At 44.2% G+C, this 18366-nt stretch overlaps 1 protein-coding gene across 6 annotated transcripts in view; it reads left to right on the forward strand.

The window, feature by feature from the left end:
- Positions 1-18366, forward strand: part of GRM7 (glutamate metabotropic receptor 7) — a 224070-nt gene that overhangs the window by 135201 nt on the left and 70503 nt on the right. For all 6 annotated transcript variants that reach the window (XR_005839434.2, XR_005839435.2, XM_004944718.5 and 3 more), the window contains exons 5-6: positions 2907-3047; positions 14341-14541. Coding sequence is in view for 4 of the 6 variants with exons in the window: in XM_004944718.5 (XP_004944775.1) it covers positions 2907-3047; positions 14341-14541 (342 nt within the window). In the remaining 2 variants the exon portion in view is untranslated. The remainder of the gene's footprint in view (positions 1-2906; positions 3048-14340; positions 14542-18366) is intronic.

The raw sequence follows: 18366 nt of genomic DNA on the forward strand, positions 1-18366 counted from the left end.
TCCTTAAGAGGTGGTAATCCTGGTTAGGTACCTCCCTTGGGATAAATGCACAGCTGGAGAGGTATGGGGTCTCTGCAGTCACTGCTCTGCTCTTTTCCTGTAGCTTTGTCCAGTTTTACTCTGGAAAGTTTTCATGTCAAGCTGCAGAAACAACACTAAGGGCTTGACTGCAATGTTGAGTATATGGAGATGACTCACATATTCACAGGGAGTTTGCAGTAGTGCTTACATACAGCACTGAGGCCCTCTATCCCATGTTGCTGTTTTGCTTGCAGGATGCAGTCCTTGGGGTGCTGGTCATCAGCTGGGAAGCACAGCATGAAACTTTGGGGGGCCCATTGCTCACAGCTTGTGGTTGTTTGGGGGCACTCTGGTGTATTTTTTTTTTTTTTTTTTTTTTTTTACAAAAGGGACATATTTTGAAGTGTGGCTACAGACAAGATTGAAACTGCATTCAGCCTGGTTTTGGAAGACTCCAGTATTTATTTCTTTGGCATCGATATACATTATGCTTTATGAGCAGTAGGCTTTGGATGCGCCTCGTAAACTGTAGACTCAGAATTAGGAAAATGTGTTGTGGTTGGGTCAGTAGGGCACAGAGCTAACATGAGGAGACAGGTTGACCCCACTCCTCATTTTCTTCCTTGTTTGAAAACATCTGTTTACATGCTGTCTATTTTTATCCCATAGTACATGGATTGCTAAGCTAATTTAATGAGGCCATATGTTTTTCTTCTGCCTCCATTTCATTGTGTGGGGTGCCAGATTGAGTCAATTTACCCACTTCTTTCAGAGAGACAAATTGTTGGCTGTGGTGTAGGGAGCTTCTTTCTCTTTCAATGGGATCCATATTTACTGTAACTCTTAACTGCAACATCAGAAGAGCCAGAGATAGTTGGGTGCTTGTAAGAGCTTGCTGTTTCCTTGTTTCCACCCCCTTCTGCTGCGCTAGTGTAACCTGCAAAGCTATGCAAAGGAACAAAACAGAAAAGCTGAGATTTGCCTCTTCAGTGGATTTGCACTTTTTAGGATGTCGGGTAACTTACTCTGAGCTTCTCTGAGTACAACCAGACTTCTTCAAGCCTTCTTTATTTGTGATCATCTTTATACAGGCTTCAGATCATCATAGTTTTCTATGTGATTCTGTGTGATAGTTTGAATACTTCAACTATCTTTGTAATAAGAGGCAAAACTGCCTTACAACCAGAACTTGAAATTTGATTGCGGTTCTGGAAGGTTATATTCAAAACAGTGAATCTAGGCTGTCTCCTTAAGCAAAAGCTCTCATGTTGCTCATTGCAGTCTAAAGACATAACTTGAAAGACACAGGAAAACTCCACTCCGCCAGCAGCAGTGATGAATATCCTGCTATTGAAATACACTCGCTACAAGAATTATGTAACTCTCTGAAGAGAATGAGCACATCCCCCTTACTGCACAGTGGCTGTCAGGTTTGGGAAATGGCTATAATGACTGCTCAGAGTAACAGATGAATGTATCTGCTTTCCCCAGCAGTACCTCCAGGCAGAGCTCTGTGCTGAGCTGGCTGGGAGGACTGGGTGCTGCTGCTGACTTTTCAACTCATCTGTGAAACTTCAGGAAGGAAATTTGTCTTGGTTGTGCCTTAAATTTCTTTGCTGGCATAGCTAGAGTGGTAGTGTTGGCCAGGAATAAGAAATAAAAGGTTTTGCCTTAAAATGGACAAAGCTGCAATGGACTTATCAGTACTACAGGTCATATATGCACGTCTATGTGATGTGTGTACTACCTGCTGTATGCATACTGACACCTACATGCATATGTATGTTGGCTACCAAAAGAAAAAAAAGTTTTGTGTTGGAGCGTGTTCTCATGCAGTGCTGCATTTGTGCCATGCAAATGTTTTCCTTACTAAACAGACAAGCAAAATCCAAAGCAAGCTGGGATAGTAAAAGGAAAAAAAGTGGAGATGGAAAGCATGGTTTCAGTGGGAGAGCAGGCAGGGCCTGGGAGCTCTGCTCATTGTAGTGCAAAGGCCAGATTGCTGGCATCATACTGACTTAGGGTATCTGCCTATCGATTGACAAGTATTTGTATGCACAAGGGTTCCTTCAGGCTGTAAGGAGTTATCTCAACTTTGAAAGAGAACAGCTGATGGAAGAGTGCTTAAATACAGGAGCAAACAGCAGTGCCCCTGGTAATTAGTGATGTGGTGTTCCTTTTAGTCTAAAACTACCACTACTTATTGGGAAAATAAATATTTCTCCTGGATTTCTGTATGCTCTTTTGTGGAAAACTCCATTAAAATGAGGATGATCTTTGAAGGGTGCCTCAGTAATGGACTGAGTCTGGTGGCCCCAGGCCTGGAAACCTTCCACTGCAGCTTGTGGAGGTCATCTAAGCCAAGCACCCAGCTTTGCTTTCCAGTCACCTGTTCAAAGTTCTGTGCTCTGTTTATTCCTCTGGAGGGGAAATGAAGAGACAAATACATGATGCAAAAGTATTAAGTTGTACTGATAATGGTCAATTGAGTGAGATGGAGCTGCATTCTCTAGAGGTCAGGAGAGGTTAATTAAAAAATTACAGTTGTATTGAGCTCCATCAAGTATCATTTATCTTCATTCCTTATCTGTATATATCTAATCCACACTTCTTGCTTATAACTTTCTTTTTAATATTAATCTCTTCTACATGTATTTTACCTAGTTTTATAACTCTGCTAGTAGCAGAGTACTTCTCTTGCAAGATGCAGTTGAGGAGATAAAATGTGCAAATGATTTCCATTCTGTCCGTGGCCTTCTCATGTGGACAGACATGAACATGTGCTTGGTGTTGAAGGAGATGAGAGCAGTGGCTTTGTTCGTCAGGCTGCAACACTCACCATGAAGTAGGAGCTAAGATTGAGCTTTGTCTGTCTCCTCCTCCAGGATTTGATGCCTACTTCACCTCCCGCACCCTGGAGAACAACAGGAGGAACGTGTGGTTTGCTGAGTACTGGGAGGAGAACTTCAACTGCAAGCTAACCATCACCGGGTCAAAGAAGGAGGATACAGACCGTAAATGCACAGGTAATTCCAGTCACTGCTCTCTTCTCGTGCTGCTGAACACAGCTGTGTTGGTGCAGCTGCATGGCTGATGCAGGGAAGCTTGGCTGCAGGCAGACTGAAAAAATAAACTGAATGTTTGTTGGTTGTAGAGAAAATGGAACAGCAGCATCAGCCTTGAGGGGCAAGAGTAGGTGAAGAGAGACACAATTTCATTCTTCTTTCTTCCTTTTTCTGGCTATCCATGTAGAAGGAAAAATCAGTGTTTTCCATGGGACCCAGAAGGACTTTTACCTGAGCACAAGATAGCTTGCTGGGTTTCTGAAAGTTGGTTTTAGATGGAGAATATTTCCACACTTGAGCCTCTCGTGTGTCTGCAAATCACAGTGTGGCCACCAGCTGTGTCAAAGCACCTCCTGCTCATAAACCAGCAGAGTGATCCTGCAGTGCCCATCTGCCTGCAGTTTTGACCTTTTGGGGGGAAACCATACAATCAGTAAGGCTGGAAAAGACCTCTAGGATCATCCAGTCCAACCATCCATCTTCTGCCAATATTTGCCACCAAACCAAGTTCCAAAGTACTACATCTACCCTTTCCTTAAACACCCATAGGAACAGTGACCCCAGCATTCCCTGAGCAGCCCATGCCACTGCCTGACCACCTTTTCTGAGAAGAAATTCTTCCTGACATCCAACCAGAACCTCCCTTGGCACAACTTGAGGTCATTTCCTCTTGTCCTGTGGAAATGCACCTGTAGGAAAGTATTGGCAGAGGATGAAATATTTTCATTTTAGGCAGAAGAAAATTGTGTTATTTCAATGCTGCTGAAAAAGTAGGAATGAGGTTTTTTTCAGTCACACTACCATCAATATCATAAGGGGGTAATTAGAGCCGGTAATGTGATGTGACATTGGACCTTTGCCTTTCCTTCCCCCTCCTTTCAGTTTTTCATAGCAGCAGTTAAAGTGTTGTGTTGAATAATTGTGTTGAATTTTGATCAAAGAAAATTAGTTCATAGGAGGATATGTTTTACTTTGATTGAAAACTGATGAAAACTTTCCATATTTCATATCATTGTTTCTGATTTCAATTCATGGATGGGAGTAGGAGGGTTGTGCACAGAAGCAGTGCGGTTACCGCTGGGAATACGTTGCCATTAAATTTAGTAGTTGGAATCTCCCTTTGAAGGCTGGAATTGAAATAAAAATCACTGAAAGATCTTGAGGATAATCCCTAAAAGTTTTCAGTGCCCTTATTGTTTCTGCCATTACTCTGTTAGAAAAAGGGTGAGTTGCTCACAGCTGGTGCCTTCTGATGTGAATAAAAAATAGTGTTCTGCCTTCCCACACCTTAGATTGAGCAGAAACATTTATTTTTAATGGCTAACTTATCCTATTGCTCTGAAATACCACATTATAGCTGGGTATTGCACCAGTGACATGCCCTGCCCTGACATCTTTCTTCCCTCTTGTACAAACTGAGGTAAATCGTGCATCAGAAAAAGCATTAGCTTTGAATTATATTGCTGGTATGAGAATCTTAATGCCCCTTTGATGTGATAATATCATGAATGATCATCATTATTTTAAAACTTGATTGGTAATTTGTAATGCAGTGAGATACTGGGCCACAGGCCATCAGTTTCTGACAGCACTTGTACTGCTGAGCACTGGGGCTCCTGCTCCTCAGCTGAGCTCATGCACATTGCAAGGAGTCTTTGGCTCATACAGATGTACTTAGATGACAGAGAAAGGCCCCTCCAAGAGTTCACCCTGTGGGCACCTGGCCTCTTAACACTGCAACTTTCTGAGGGGTCTCTCCGCACAAAGCTTGTAGCATCATTTACGCATGAAAAATTTGTCCTGATGGGGATGGATAGATGTAGGGTGAGAAAATTAAAGCACATTTAGCACACCATGCCTTATTTCTAGACAAGGCTAAATATAACGTATTGCTGTAATTAACGCTGTTTGTAGCGAGTGACTGACTTTGGCATAATCCAGGACATGATCCAGCACTGCAAGTCGTGCCACTGCCAAGGACACCTGTATTGTTGTGCAGTAATTTCTGCTGGGATGCAGGCCATGCAACAGCAGCATGGCTGTGTACAACAGAGACAGCCAAGAGCACCGCTTTTCCCCAGCGTGGAGAGGGATCGGTTCTGTATGCACCAAACAGTGTAGTTTCAGCCAGGTGCTGCCTTTAGGGCCCGCCAGGCCCTGGAGCCACTGCCTCTGTCCTTGAGGAACGCTGTGATTTGCTTTTGAGGACGCTTCATCAAACTCTATGGGGAATCTCACGCAATCACTGAAGCAACACAATAGTACAAAGTATTGGTTTCAGGCAGTTCTTTGTTGTTTTACTTCTTGCTGCTTACTTTCCAGAATACCAATGACTCCCTTCAGCCAAAACAGGCCATGTCAAGGTAATGCAGAAGTATTTTGAAAAAATTAGTCTTTAGTACCATGTATTGTGGCAGTATTTACATGCTTGTTTTTAATAGGAAAGATTTAACGGAAGAAAGCAGCTGTTTTTATAGAGGAGAGCAAAACTGCAGTAAAAAGCTGTTGGGACAGCCTTGCAGAATGCTCTGCTCACGTGCATAGAGACGAGGAGATGAGGCCTGTGCTTTGGTTATGAGCTCAGCTGAAGTTATTTCAGTGAGAAAACCCATGTTGTGCTTGTGCCTTCAGTGCTCTGAAATGGAGGGGGTTAGAATTAAGACATCAAAACAGATTTTTGTGTACATATTGCCATGAACCAGGTTGTATGTATGTTACAAAGTGGTTACTGAAATCAAATACGCAGTGCAGAATATTTAGAATTATTGCACCATGCCCCCCCACCCTGCGCAGGCAGTGGGCTGTGCCCACAGGTTGCCATGCTGGCAGTGTTGTTGTCCCATGGGTGCTCCCATTTGCTGCAGCAGCACCTTCACGTGCGGCTGTGGACTGTTTCCTGCTCCAGAGGAACCACCTGTGCCCAACTATGGCAGAAAGGTGTACATAAAAGCAATACAAGGACTTGCAATACCGAGCAGCATCAGCTACACGAGGAGGACCTGAGTTTTTAATGAACCGCTGTCCTGGAGTGTAGTGCTAACTGAAAAGGAAATTGAAACACTTGACTGTTTTCACTTTTTAAACATAGCTTTTAATTCAGAAGGCTTTACACTCAAGGAGACTTAATGAAGACATATCAGGGTGGTGTCACCTTGGATGTCATCTCTCAGAATGGAGACTGCTCAGAGAGCTTTTCTAATTATCTGGAAGTGTAATCAGTCTGATGGCACAGCCCTGATGTTGGCTCAAGCAATGACTTGCTCTAAAGAAAACGCAGGGAGAAGGCTCCCTGCAAGCCAAAGTGACAGAAATGTAGCAAAGGCCTCAGTGAAAAAGGGAGGGTTGTGCTTAGTATTTGAACTGGAACTAGAGAGTATGCCTCCAGGGGACCAGCCCGTGGTCCTGTAGTGTTTGGACTGGGGCTGTGTCGGTGCTGTGTGGTCTGAGCACCTCATGCAGCATTGGGAGTGCAGATCGCCACATTGCAGTGAATGGGGAGTGAGTTCCTGTGCCCCAAAACCCTGGGGGTGCATCTCTGGGCTGTGATAAGTCTGAAGAGGGGAGGGGGGCACCTGGTGGCAAAGGTGCTGCATTCACATTATGGTGTAAGAAGCATTGGCTGGGAAGCCTTACTCCTTTCTCTGGACATCTGCATAATATTTCCTTGCTAGTGAGTGCCTTATTTATGTTTGCAACACATTGCTATCAACAACTTCTGCTGGCTGGCTTTTTTTTTTTTATTCTGACACTGTCTTTCACATTATACATGGCAGCAGTTGTAGGTTCTCTCTCACAGTGCAGTGTTTGCAGGGAAAAAAGATCCAAGATGGGACTTTATTGGAGCACAAATTTGTTCGTTGCTGAGATGCATCTCCCAACTGCAGCTCATCTCTGGGGGACTCCAGGAATTTTCTGGGTCGCTGCTACTGTAGCTGAGAGATCCTGAGGCTGACGTGAGCTTGCTCAGTTGGTGAATGTTTGACTTCAGCTTGAAACAAAGGATTTCAGTCCTTTGCACTCTTACCAGATTGCATTGCATCCTATTTTGTGAGTAGTTCAATAGTCTTTAGCCTGCTGAAACTTATTGGTGCTAATATTCATGAGAAAGAAAAATGTGCTGTGCAGAAGTTGAGGAGCAAACGAACCACGTTAAGCACCAGTGTGCAAGCTGGCCGGCCCTCTGTGTTTCTAAACACATTTTTCCATACAGCATTAGATTGTCCCACCTCTGTGTTATGACTTAATGACCTCCAAACCTTCAGCTCAGACAGTTAATCTCGTATAGCATCACAGCACTTCAAAACATACAGAGCCCAATTCCTGAAAGAATCCTGCAGTGATTGATTCAACCAACATTAAACCAACCTTGAACAGTTTATTCTTAAGGTAAACCAGTTTTATGGTTTTCTAAACTCTATTATCTTTCTCAGATATATTTCTTAGTGGTGCTTTTATTTCTAGATTTTCAAGGTGATTTGACAACAAAGCCTTGTGATTCTATGGCTCTCTCCTTGCTATTTACATATGATACTCTATTTGCAAACTACGTTTTTACCCAGCAGCCTAAATATAAAGATAGCTCTAATTTAAGCCTTCTAATAGTTAAGTGCTTCTTCTATATGTTTGTGTGGTCACTGACTTCCCCAGCAGTTACTGTTACAAGAAGCCTGCTTTATTTGCAGGTTGGGAAGTTAAAGCTGTGAAGTGTCAGTGACTCACATTGCTGGTGCTGACTTCTTATGGCTGTGGTACTTCAGTGCTGGAGTACAAATGACACCTATTGCAGATGTTTTAATAGGACTGCTGAATGCACAGAAAACATATTGAGTCAGAAAGTTAGATCAGTTTTCTAATCTAAAATATGTTCTCTTAGGTGCACATACACACCAGAGAACAGAAACTGTTACAGTGGGTTGAATCAGTGTAATTGAGAAAAAATCATAGTCTGACGGATGGAAGTGGATGGAGCTTCACAAAAGGCACTGCACCAAGGCTTTCCACAGCGTGCTGCGGAATGAGGCTTGCAGACAGGCACGTCTCCTGGCAGCAGCCCCAGCAGTCCCAGCAGTACTCCCTCCTGCTGCTCCCACACCCAACACCAATTCTGTGCTTTCAATGACGTGGGGGGATGATAATTTCAAGCATATGAAATTAAGGAATTTGCTAATCCCCGTGCTATGAATTATTATTATTATGCTCCTTATTGTATGCTAATGTTATTCCTGGTATTGGAGCAGCAAAGTTTCAAGAGGCATTTCTGCTGTACTTCTTTTTGGTTTTTACTTCCTGGTGAAGCCTAGTTATGGTACAGGAATTTTTTGTATTATGCTATATAAGGAATACACTGTAGGAAATGAGCTGTCCTGGTGCCCTGATTTTTATTAGAGAGTATTAGCTGATGAGATTGTCGATAGTTTATGGGCTGGTCCGACCCGGTTCCATGACTAGTGGGGTGGAGGGTTTTTTTTTTTTTTCAAAATCCATGTCTCCAGAAAAGGGAAACAGGGGACCCCCCTCCACCCCCCCCCCAAAAAAAAAGAACAATTAAAAAAACAGTGGCAATGATCTGAGGAGAAACAAATTAATTTACTAAATATAGTATCGGAATGCACGATAACACACTATAATACAATATAATTCAATATAATTGCTAATAAAATCAAATCTAATTGAGAGAAGGCTTGTCGGAGAGCTGAAGCCCTTACACTAATGCTGAAGCCTTGCGTGCAGTCGGGAGCAGCAGCAAGATGATCCGAAAGCGAGCACGGCAAGATGAGAAGAAAGACCCAGGTCAGGTGACCTACAGGCCTTATATCTGCTCCCCTGAGCAGGAATGATAACAGTATTCAAACAGTCTTCTGGGGCATGTAGTTCTTCTTGTCTTCCTGACAAGCACCCGGAACTAGAGCATTTGCTCTTTAACTCCCAGTACACTGCATGATGTTATGATGTAGAATACCGATAATCAAAAATTGTAAAACCATGACAGAGGTATAGTTGAAGCTGGCTATGTGTGCTTCTGGGTTGGGTGGGTTTTGGTGGCATTACTGGAACCACTAAGCACAGTTATATGTTGACAATGTCTGAGAGTGGATCAAGAGTGTACAACACACGTTCTAGTTGTATAAGTCATCCCCGCTTGTTACGGCTGTAGAATAATTGTCCTGATTGGCACATCCGGTGTGCAATATGAAGTTTCCCATCTCAAGCAGAGCTGCAGGAGCTCTAGAGCCATGCTGACATGCAAGGGTACAGCAGATCAAGGGGCAGCAAGCCCCAGGTATGAGCCTCAGCACCAGGGTGGATGCTCGGCGGGGGCTGGGCTGGGCTGCCTTGCCTGGTGCATCTGCCCCTGGGCCTGCACAAGATGGTGCCATGTGCCAGGTCTGGTCTGAGCACAGGGAGATGTTCTGTTCAGTGAGCAGTAGAAATCTGAGAGTACGTTTACTTCCCCCAGCAGAATCCATGGGGATTGGATTGATTGTATTGAGATAAAGGCTTTTGTCTATAATGAGATCTGAATTAGCATGGACTGGATAGATGACTGTAACTACATAGCAGTATTATTGGATCTTGAATTTCTTTGTAAAAAGACAATACATGGATTATATTGCGAAGGGGCCTGATTGTCGTTCTCCTCATGTTCAAATTACAATATTTACTCTCGCACATTGTTAGCTTTTCTCAGACTCTGATATTTGTCTACTTTCAAATAAAGATCTTATTTGGAGAAACCTTCAGATTCTACAGCCCCTGTGTGCACACCAGTGCCTGTTCCATGAGCGAACATGGGAGGAATAATAGCTCTGACCTTGTTCTGGCAAGCCCTCGGTCTATGTCTTGGTCTGTTAGAGACGGATCCACGCGTTCTGTGCTGCTGAGCTTGTTTGTGAGGGGCACGGGCACAGCAGGAGCAGCTGCACTGCTGAGCTCTGCACAGGGTGAGGTGGAAGAGGCAGCTGCAGTGTGGCAGAATCATAGAATGGCCCAGGTTGGAAGGGACCTTATGGATCATGAAGCTCCAGCCCCCCCACCACAGGCAGGGCTGCCAACCTCCACATTTAATACCAGACCAGGCTGCCCAGAGCCCCATCCAGCGTGGCCTTGAACACCTCCAGGGTTAAGGTAGTGTATGGGCAGTTGCAGACTGGTACATGCAGGTGCTGCATCGTGGGCATCTCATGGCTATCAGGCATCGGGTTTGTGAGGCTGCAATTGTGCTCTGGATGTGTGAAGTGTGTGTGGTTTTGTCAGCACTCAGCCAGCTGATGAGTTCTTGTCCAAATAGTGGCTGCCTGCTCCATACTGCAAGCGTTCTGCAATCTTTAAATTACATCTCTTGTTAATGATGGCTATCAGCAGGTTCTCAACAGTATTATTGTGTTAAGTTCCTTTGAAAATGTGCTTAATCCTCCAGAAACTGAACCAACGTCTGCATTCATCTACTGTAAGCGGTGATTAATTGGGATTTTGAAGCCTGTTCATTGTACGAATTACATGCCACAGAAATTGTCCTTGCAGCATTCTTTACACTTTGTATTATATTGCTGGCATTCTGTGACTACTGGTGATGAGTCCAGAGAAATCATCTGAAGGAGAAATGCAGAGGAAAACATGAAAAGACAGGTTTTCAGCTCCTTTCCCACTGAAGGGAGTGTTAAGCATCACCCTAACGGTGATGCAAAAAGTACAGCCAGGAGTTATTATAGCTGCACTTCACTTCTGAAGGAGATTATACAGGAGGACTTCTTCCTCTCTGTATTCTTGCTGCTCTGGTGGGTGGTGGTTGTTGGTTCTTTTTCTCTTGCTCTGTTGCAGTATTTTTCTCTTGTGAAGGTTTGCCTGAAGCAAGAGACCCAGCTCTCAGTCTCTTAGGAATCATGATGATGAGCACTTGAGACTGTAGTAGGAAGTGAGGTAAAATTATTTGTCATCACCTTCAAACAGATCTTTCGGAAGCAAAAAATCCTCATGTCAATAAATTGCTGTTGTGTTTCTCCCTTTTCCTGGCATCCCCAGGTACTCCATTTCAAATCCATGGCACAAAAGTGCATTCTCTCCAGGTCACTCTGTGTGTGTGTGTCTCAGGTGTCATCTTCCTCGTTCTTGAAGAAAATAGCTATTGTGTGGTTCCCTGAAGATCACAAAGTCTGGGTGGTTTGGCTTTTTTCTGTGGTTTTTTTTTTTTTAAAGCCTTCTTTAGGGATCGGGGCACAGAAGATTTGGGTGCCCCAGTGCAGACGGGGTTTGTTTCCCTTCTGTGCTGCTTGGTGTCTCCCAGTCACAGGAGGCATTGCTCAGTTTCTTGCATTACTCGATGCCTGAGTTCATCTGCTGGCTCCTCCAAGGCCCCCAATGCCATGCAGCCTGCAGGCCAGCCCCTCTCTTGGGAGGTGCGCACAGCCAATGCTGAAGATGGTACTGCTGCTTCTGTCTGCAAGAAGCTAATGTCTTCTGTGGGTTTTCTTCTCTTCTAGGAATAATTAATAATTTAATTTGTATGCACCCCTATATGCTATTCCTGAAGCACGTGGTATATACAACTTTCTGCTTGGCTTCTCCAGGAAAACCCAAGACAGCAAAATGCTCACCAAAATAAAACTGCTGAAGTTGCAGTTAAGGTGATGCCCATCATGTCTGAGAGCAGACCTCAGGCATCAGTCCGCTGATGTGCTACTGTGATGTTGGTCTGGTGTCAGCTAGAGGGAGCAGGAGAGAACCCACTCATATGGAGTTTTCTAAGTAATGAAGTCTGAAGGCAGTGTAAAATATGGGTATTGTTTTGAAGGACGTTTGCCAAATCAGTTTTAGGCTAAAGTTCTGCTTGCAGTAGTGCCCTATTTGTTAAAAGGCAACTCAGTCTGTTTGTATGAGTTGCAGTATGCTCTTGTTCATGCAAGCTCTCCTGTTGTGTAAATGAAATCATGCATGCCTTTCTGGGTGGGGAGTTGCACTTGACTCCAAATCCAGACTGTATGCAAACGGTGTGTAATACTGAGTGGAATGGCTCTTTGCAGCAGCTTCTATCCCTCTTACTGGAAATTCAATTACGTTTTTCAAATCCAGTCCATCTCTGACTTTCATACTTGGGTGCTGTTAACATTGCTTGTTTTTTTTAAGTTGGTTTTGCTCAGGTTTCTTGCAGGTACCTTTGCTGTTGAAGGTTTTCTTTCTGCTGTGTGTTCTGCCAACTGTGTCTCTGGAACTTAATACGCCTAATCAGAATTGTTTGTGCACAGAATTTCAATCCCAGCTCCTCTTCCCTTGGCATGCATTTCTGTTGCATTGCTGATTTGGTTATGTAGCCGAGCTGAAACCACTTAAAAGCATTTTCCTTGTCAAGGCTGGAGATGTAATAAGGTCTGTAATCAATGAGAGGGGAGTGAAATAATGAAAATGACAGTATGTGAATCTTCACAGTCTGGAAGCTCTCACTCTGCTGAATTATTTTCAGAATTTCAGTGTTTCCAACATAGTTGAAATGTAAAACTGAGGCTTTGGTAGAGGGAATCTCAGCCAAAACAGGTTGAGTGGATGAGGCCTCAGTGATGCACAATGGTAGTTAGAGAGGGAAATTATGAAGGGGAAAAAGTGTAGGTAATTAAGATGTTCGGGGGGGGGGGGTGTTTTCATTTGTTTTTAAGAACCTCGCTATTGTGGACAGGGTTAGGCATTTCTTATGCTTGTAGGATTTCTGGAAGAAGATGGTGCTCTCTCTGCTAATTCGTAATTCTGGTCCACCACCACCACCGCCCTTCTTGAAGGAGGAAAAAGGGATTGTATGAGCATGGTGTGATCTTGGCAGTGTGGGCCAGATCCTTTTTGGTGCCAAGCTCCTTTTTGGAGGGCAGGCTGCTGGACGCAGTGCTGCACAGGGGTGTTACAAAACCATCTTTTCCCTCTTGTATCCCCCAACATGAGCACACTCTTTGTTTGAAAATCCCTAAGGCATTTGCAGGATGATTCTGAGAGTTGTGTCCATGTTTCTGTCCATGCCCAGCCCTGCAGGAGGGGGGGCAGGGCTGATGGAACAAGTAGGCTGCTGTGCTGCCATCCATGGGAAATAATGGATTGCACTTCTGCTGCTTTCCTGCACAGCTCAGGACACTGAACAAGCAGTAATTATGTTTCACAAATCCCCAGTGATATGGGTAAGTATAATCGCATGTTTGGCAGCTGGACAGATTGAATTATGCAGGTGTTACTTGGCCAAGGCAAGACAAGGTGTTAGTGGGCAATTTCAGAGAAAACTCAAAGGCTCCCAAATCTCTGTAGTGCCTTGCTTTACGCCCTGGCAGCACTGTTTGGTTTGCAGCAGTTGTCTGCTATGGCAATAGCAAGAAAGCCACCTTACTGCTTGCATTTACCAGGTGACGTTAGCGGGTTACGCTTGTGTCTCAAGTCTGACAGTAAATGCTTAGGGTGCAAGCCCACTACTTAAAATATGGCATTCCACTCATCTCTGCTGCTGAGCGTTTGGGGTCTCTGTGGTCTAATTTCCGAGTTCCCATTTTCCATCTGCAAAACAGTTCTCCTGTCTGTTACATTTGATGCCCAGCCCAGCAGATGAGAGGAGCACTGAGGTTGCACTTCCTGCCATGCTGGGTGCTGCGGTGACAAACAACTGCCAAAGCTGCTGCAGTTCGTATGGCATTAAGGGTTTGCATTCCTTAAGCTCTCAGCTGTCATAACATTTTAAAGGCTATCAGTGGATTCTGAAGGACGTTTCGATCTCTGTAGGTACAGGGAAGGGCTGTAAGTCAGTGCAAACAACTGGAGCTTCCTGAGGCTGCGCTAATAGCAGGCGTGTTCGCACAGCTCTCTGGAGTGCCCCTTTGGCTGCGTCTGAAGTGGTGCTTTCTTCCCCCAGTCTGGCTGTGACTTTCAATTAGAAACTGGGATTTGAAGCACAATAAACCATCAGACTTTCAAATACCGGCTGTGCTTTATTTTTAAACGCTTTCTTCTTTCAAAGCCACGCTTTGGGAGCGCACAGAGCCTGGTGTTCTCTGTCTGAGGTGGTCCCTGTGGGTTACAGTTCCAAGTTTGTGATACTGGTAGGATTTGTAGAGTAACTTGCAAGCGTTGATGGTTCTGCTGTCAAGAATGAAAGATATCTTTTTAAGTTGTTTTAATTAGTAAAATCATAACGTTTTATATTGCATTGCCTAAAACACACATTGCTTTCCATGTACTCCAGGGGACAAAAGGAAAACACTGCTCCTTACTGTCCTTCTGTGTGTGTGATGTTCAGGGCAGGAGCGCATCGGCAAGGACTCCCACTACGAGCAGGAGGGGAAGGTGCAGTTTGTGATTGATGCTGTGTACGCCATGGCACACGCACTCCACCACATGAGCAAGGATCTGTGTGCCGACTACGCCGGGGTCTGCCCTGAGATGGAGCACGCGGGAGGCAAGAAGCTGCTCAAGTACATCCGCAGCGTTAACTTCAACGGTGAGTGAGAGCTGCTCCATCTGCAGCACCCTGCCTGCGTGGCTTCTCTTTCCATTCAGTTTCACTCAATGTATTTATTCATTCCGTTCAGATGATGCTTTTGTTTTAGAGTTTCACTAGAGTTTGTGGCAGAAGACAGTGTCTATTTAGCATCTGCAAACATCCTGCTTTAGCCGAGGTAGACAGGCTACTACTGTGCAAAGACAGAAATTGCTGCTGCTGTTCTAGGAAGCCTTCCCAAAGCCTTTGATTTCCTGTGGGAGAAATAGCTGAGTAAATGCCCAAGTTTTTCCTTGTCTTACTACGTCTCTCTCCATTTATGTTCTTTCCTGTATTTGGAGCAAACTAACTGAAAGAAATTCTGGTATCTTACCTGACTTAGCTCAGTGCTCAGGAGAAGAGAGGACAGCTAAAGGGCCAGGTCTGTTTGCAGAATCACATCTATAATGTAGACAGAGTAATTACCCCAACCTCTACTCCTCTAGTAAGTATTTAAAGGAGTTGTAACATCGTATGAATGGGGATGGGATGACTTTATCCCTTTGTGGTCTTATTTTTTATCTACCAACTTTTTATCAGTGGATGGTAATGGCTGCAATACCAACCCCGTGTTTCACACAACACAGTGGGCTTTCACATATCTTTATTTGCATTGCACTGTATGAATCAGACCTGAATATTAGGAACGTTTCTCTGCCTCTGTACGTTCTCCTGTAATTTTATTACAGTTTTATTAACCAACACTCGCCTGCAACTAGAGGGGGACCAGAGCTGATTGCTTGCAGGGGTAGCATTACAGCAACCTAATGTTATTTCCTCTTCAGAAACATTGCTAATGTGTGTACCAGGAGGCCTGACTGCTCTGCCCTATCTCTGAATAAGATGAAGATCTGAGACTTAACCAGGAGCCATTTCAATAGAGCTGAGAAATAATTTGAGAGACTGGCTGCCTGCTGCCTAGCTTCCGGAGTTGTTGCATGCTAACTTCACTTTCCTTATGTGTGTCTGATCTTGGTCAGTCCTTTAAAAGATGACTTTTTTTTTCTTCATTTGTGATTGATTTACATGGCCATATGGCGTTTTTCTTTGCTTGTATACATGTAAGTGGCATCCAGCACAGGGACTTGAAGTAGAGGTTTGCTTTATTACTGGAGGAAGGAGGATGGTGTCAAAGTGAAGTCAGGTTTAGAACTTTTAACAGCTCGTGACTATTTAGCCTTGGACATTTCCAATGGGAAAAGAACCAGTTCCTGTAAGGGTTGTTATCTGGGGGTGGAATTCAGCTTCTCGTTGCATTCATAGTGCATAACTGTGCATTGGTTTGCACACCCGTGCTCAGCATTCAGCTGCAGCCCTCCTGGGGGAGGCTCCTGTGGATGTGGAGAGAGGTTCTGCAGAGCTTGCTTTTTTCTGTCCTGTATGAAAGTAAATTCCCAGATTTGCAGTCAATTCATTCAGCCAACCAAGGACAAACAACTGCCATATAATGTACTGAATGGCCAGTCTGCAAATGCAGGTGGATGTGGGAACAGAAGCAACGAGAGAGGCACTTGTAGGTCTGGGTTTGTGTAGTGCTGTTGTGGTAAGGCCTGGTACCCCTGGGGACAGTAGCGCTGGTGCCCATGTCTGCCTTGACATCACGCTGTGGTGGGGCAGCTGTGTTTGCTTCAGTGGCCTTGGTGTTAGCCTTGCCCTTACCCTGCCCTTCTCTAGGTTGTTGGTGCAGCCACGCAATTCCTTTCATCAGGGGTAGGGCTTGGAAAACAACATTTGATCTGTGCTTAAAGTCTTGTTTTGCCAGTCCTCTGAGTAAACTTATAGTAGAAACAGAGCAGAGCATTGGGGTGCTTTGCCTGAACTGTGAGCCGAAGAGAAAAAGTGCAGCCCATTTCCAAGCCCATCCTGAGCCCATGAGCTGGAGATCCTCTGTGCATTTAATGGCTCTCTCTGTCACGATGAAGCTGAAGCCACCTCGCCTGTAACTGCTTCTAGCGCCCTTTCTTCCCTACAAAGGTAATGGCATTCACTCAGAAAGAGCTCAAGCAATGTTTTAATGAAGAGAGACTGGATTTGTACGAGGAGCTCAGTGTGAATTTTGATATTGTCACATTATCTTTAGAACAGAAAGCCTCCAAATACAGAAAACGTAAAACTCCAAGTGCTCATGCAGTAGGATTCCAAAAATCCCACGGTGCACAGTGGAGGTTGTATTTTTCCCCACTGAAAAAGCTGAAGGTTTTGTTCATCCGAGCCGTTCTGGTCCTCAAACCGCAGTCAACGTGGATGGAATAATAAAGAAGCACCTTGGCTAGGCACACCTGCCTACCATCCTGTCCTCCTGCTATTAATTCACTTCTCATCTTGTGGTGATTAAGGGATTGAAATTCTACAAATTCAGTCAGATTGCATCTTCTCTCGAATGCATCCTGCAGGTGAATGGGTGTCATGTGCTCTGCATCTGTGTGGTGAAAGGACAGCTTATTTGTTGGGAGCTGAAGATGAATTAAATTGTCAGAGCCTCTGAATGAGCAAGGAGCTGCAGCCTGCAGGCTACTGCTCACTTTCTGAAGCGCTGTAGCAAAATGGGATGAATCCTAGCAGAAGGAAAATAAATCCTAAATTATCAAAAAAAGAAAAAAAGGAAAACTCATCAACCAAAGATTGTGATAATTATAAGATCAAGAAGTCAAATAATAAATAGAATCATTTTTGGAAATCCTTTTGTCTCTGTAAGGAGGTTTTCATGTATCCTTTATTTTCATGAGTACACAAAGGAGCTAGAACTGCTCATAGAGTATGAAGTGCTGCAGTGACTTAGAGCAGGATGGGAGCAGTGGGTTCCCTGCAGGCAGAGTCCCAACACACAGCAGAGCCCAGCAAAGGCTGCAGAAGGTCAGTGCTTACAAAGCAGGTCCTTGGCTGGGAGTACAATTACTCCAAAGCTGGAAAACAGGAGGCTTTGACTTCAATTCTGGCCTGGGACTATCCCCGTTCTCTGTGTTTCTATAGCTGGTTGTCTTCCCTGCAGTTTGCAGAATTTTCACAGGTTTGTTTTTTTCCCTAAATAATTCTAAAGCAGAAATGGTGGTGACCTGCAGACAGCAACAGGTGTGCGCTGCAATCAGGTACCCACATGAGGTCTGGGAGCTACTCTGTGAAGGTGACCCAGCAGTGATGCTGTCCCGTGCCAGTCCTGCAGCAGCCATATGCAGCACTGCTCTTCAACAGAGGCAGTCAAAGTAATCCTTAAAGGCTGTCTATATGCAACAATTAGCAGGAATAGACAAAACATTTTACTGCTGCCACAAAACACGGAAACAGCACAGCTTGGAGTAGTAGTTCTGGATTGTACTTTTATTTTTGTCAGTTCTAGGGGAAAAAAAAAAAAAAAACAACAAAAGCAAGCTTAACTAATAATATACTGCCTTTTAGAAGTTGTGATTAGCAAAATGCCATTTCCCATTTGTGCTGACTTTCAGGGGGAGCCAAGGAGTTATGGCCATTCCTCTTCACTCTAAGCATTTTCACTATAAATGTGTTCCATCTACATGAATCTGTAATGACAATTAAATATCAGCCTTGTGCTCATAGGGAACTGGAAAGGAGAGATCTTTGTGGAAGATTTTCTGTACCAGCCTTTGAACTGAATCTGTATCTGATCTCTGAGGCTTGCAGGATAGACAGGAAGCCATTTACCATGGCTGCAATGAAAACTATGCTAATTTACTCCTTCAAATTTTCTCTTGCTCGCTGGAATTCAATGAAGAATGGGAATCATGAAGAAAACCATAATCTTAAAGTTCAATGCTGCTACAGGAGAGATTT

This window comes from Gallus gallus, chromosome 12 (assembly GCF_016699485.2).
Source record: "Gallus gallus isolate bGalGal1 chromosome 12, bGalGal1.mat.broiler.GRCg7b, whole genome shotgun sequence".
Taxonomy (NCBI): Eukaryota; Metazoa; Chordata; class Aves; order Galliformes; family Phasianidae; genus Gallus; species Gallus gallus.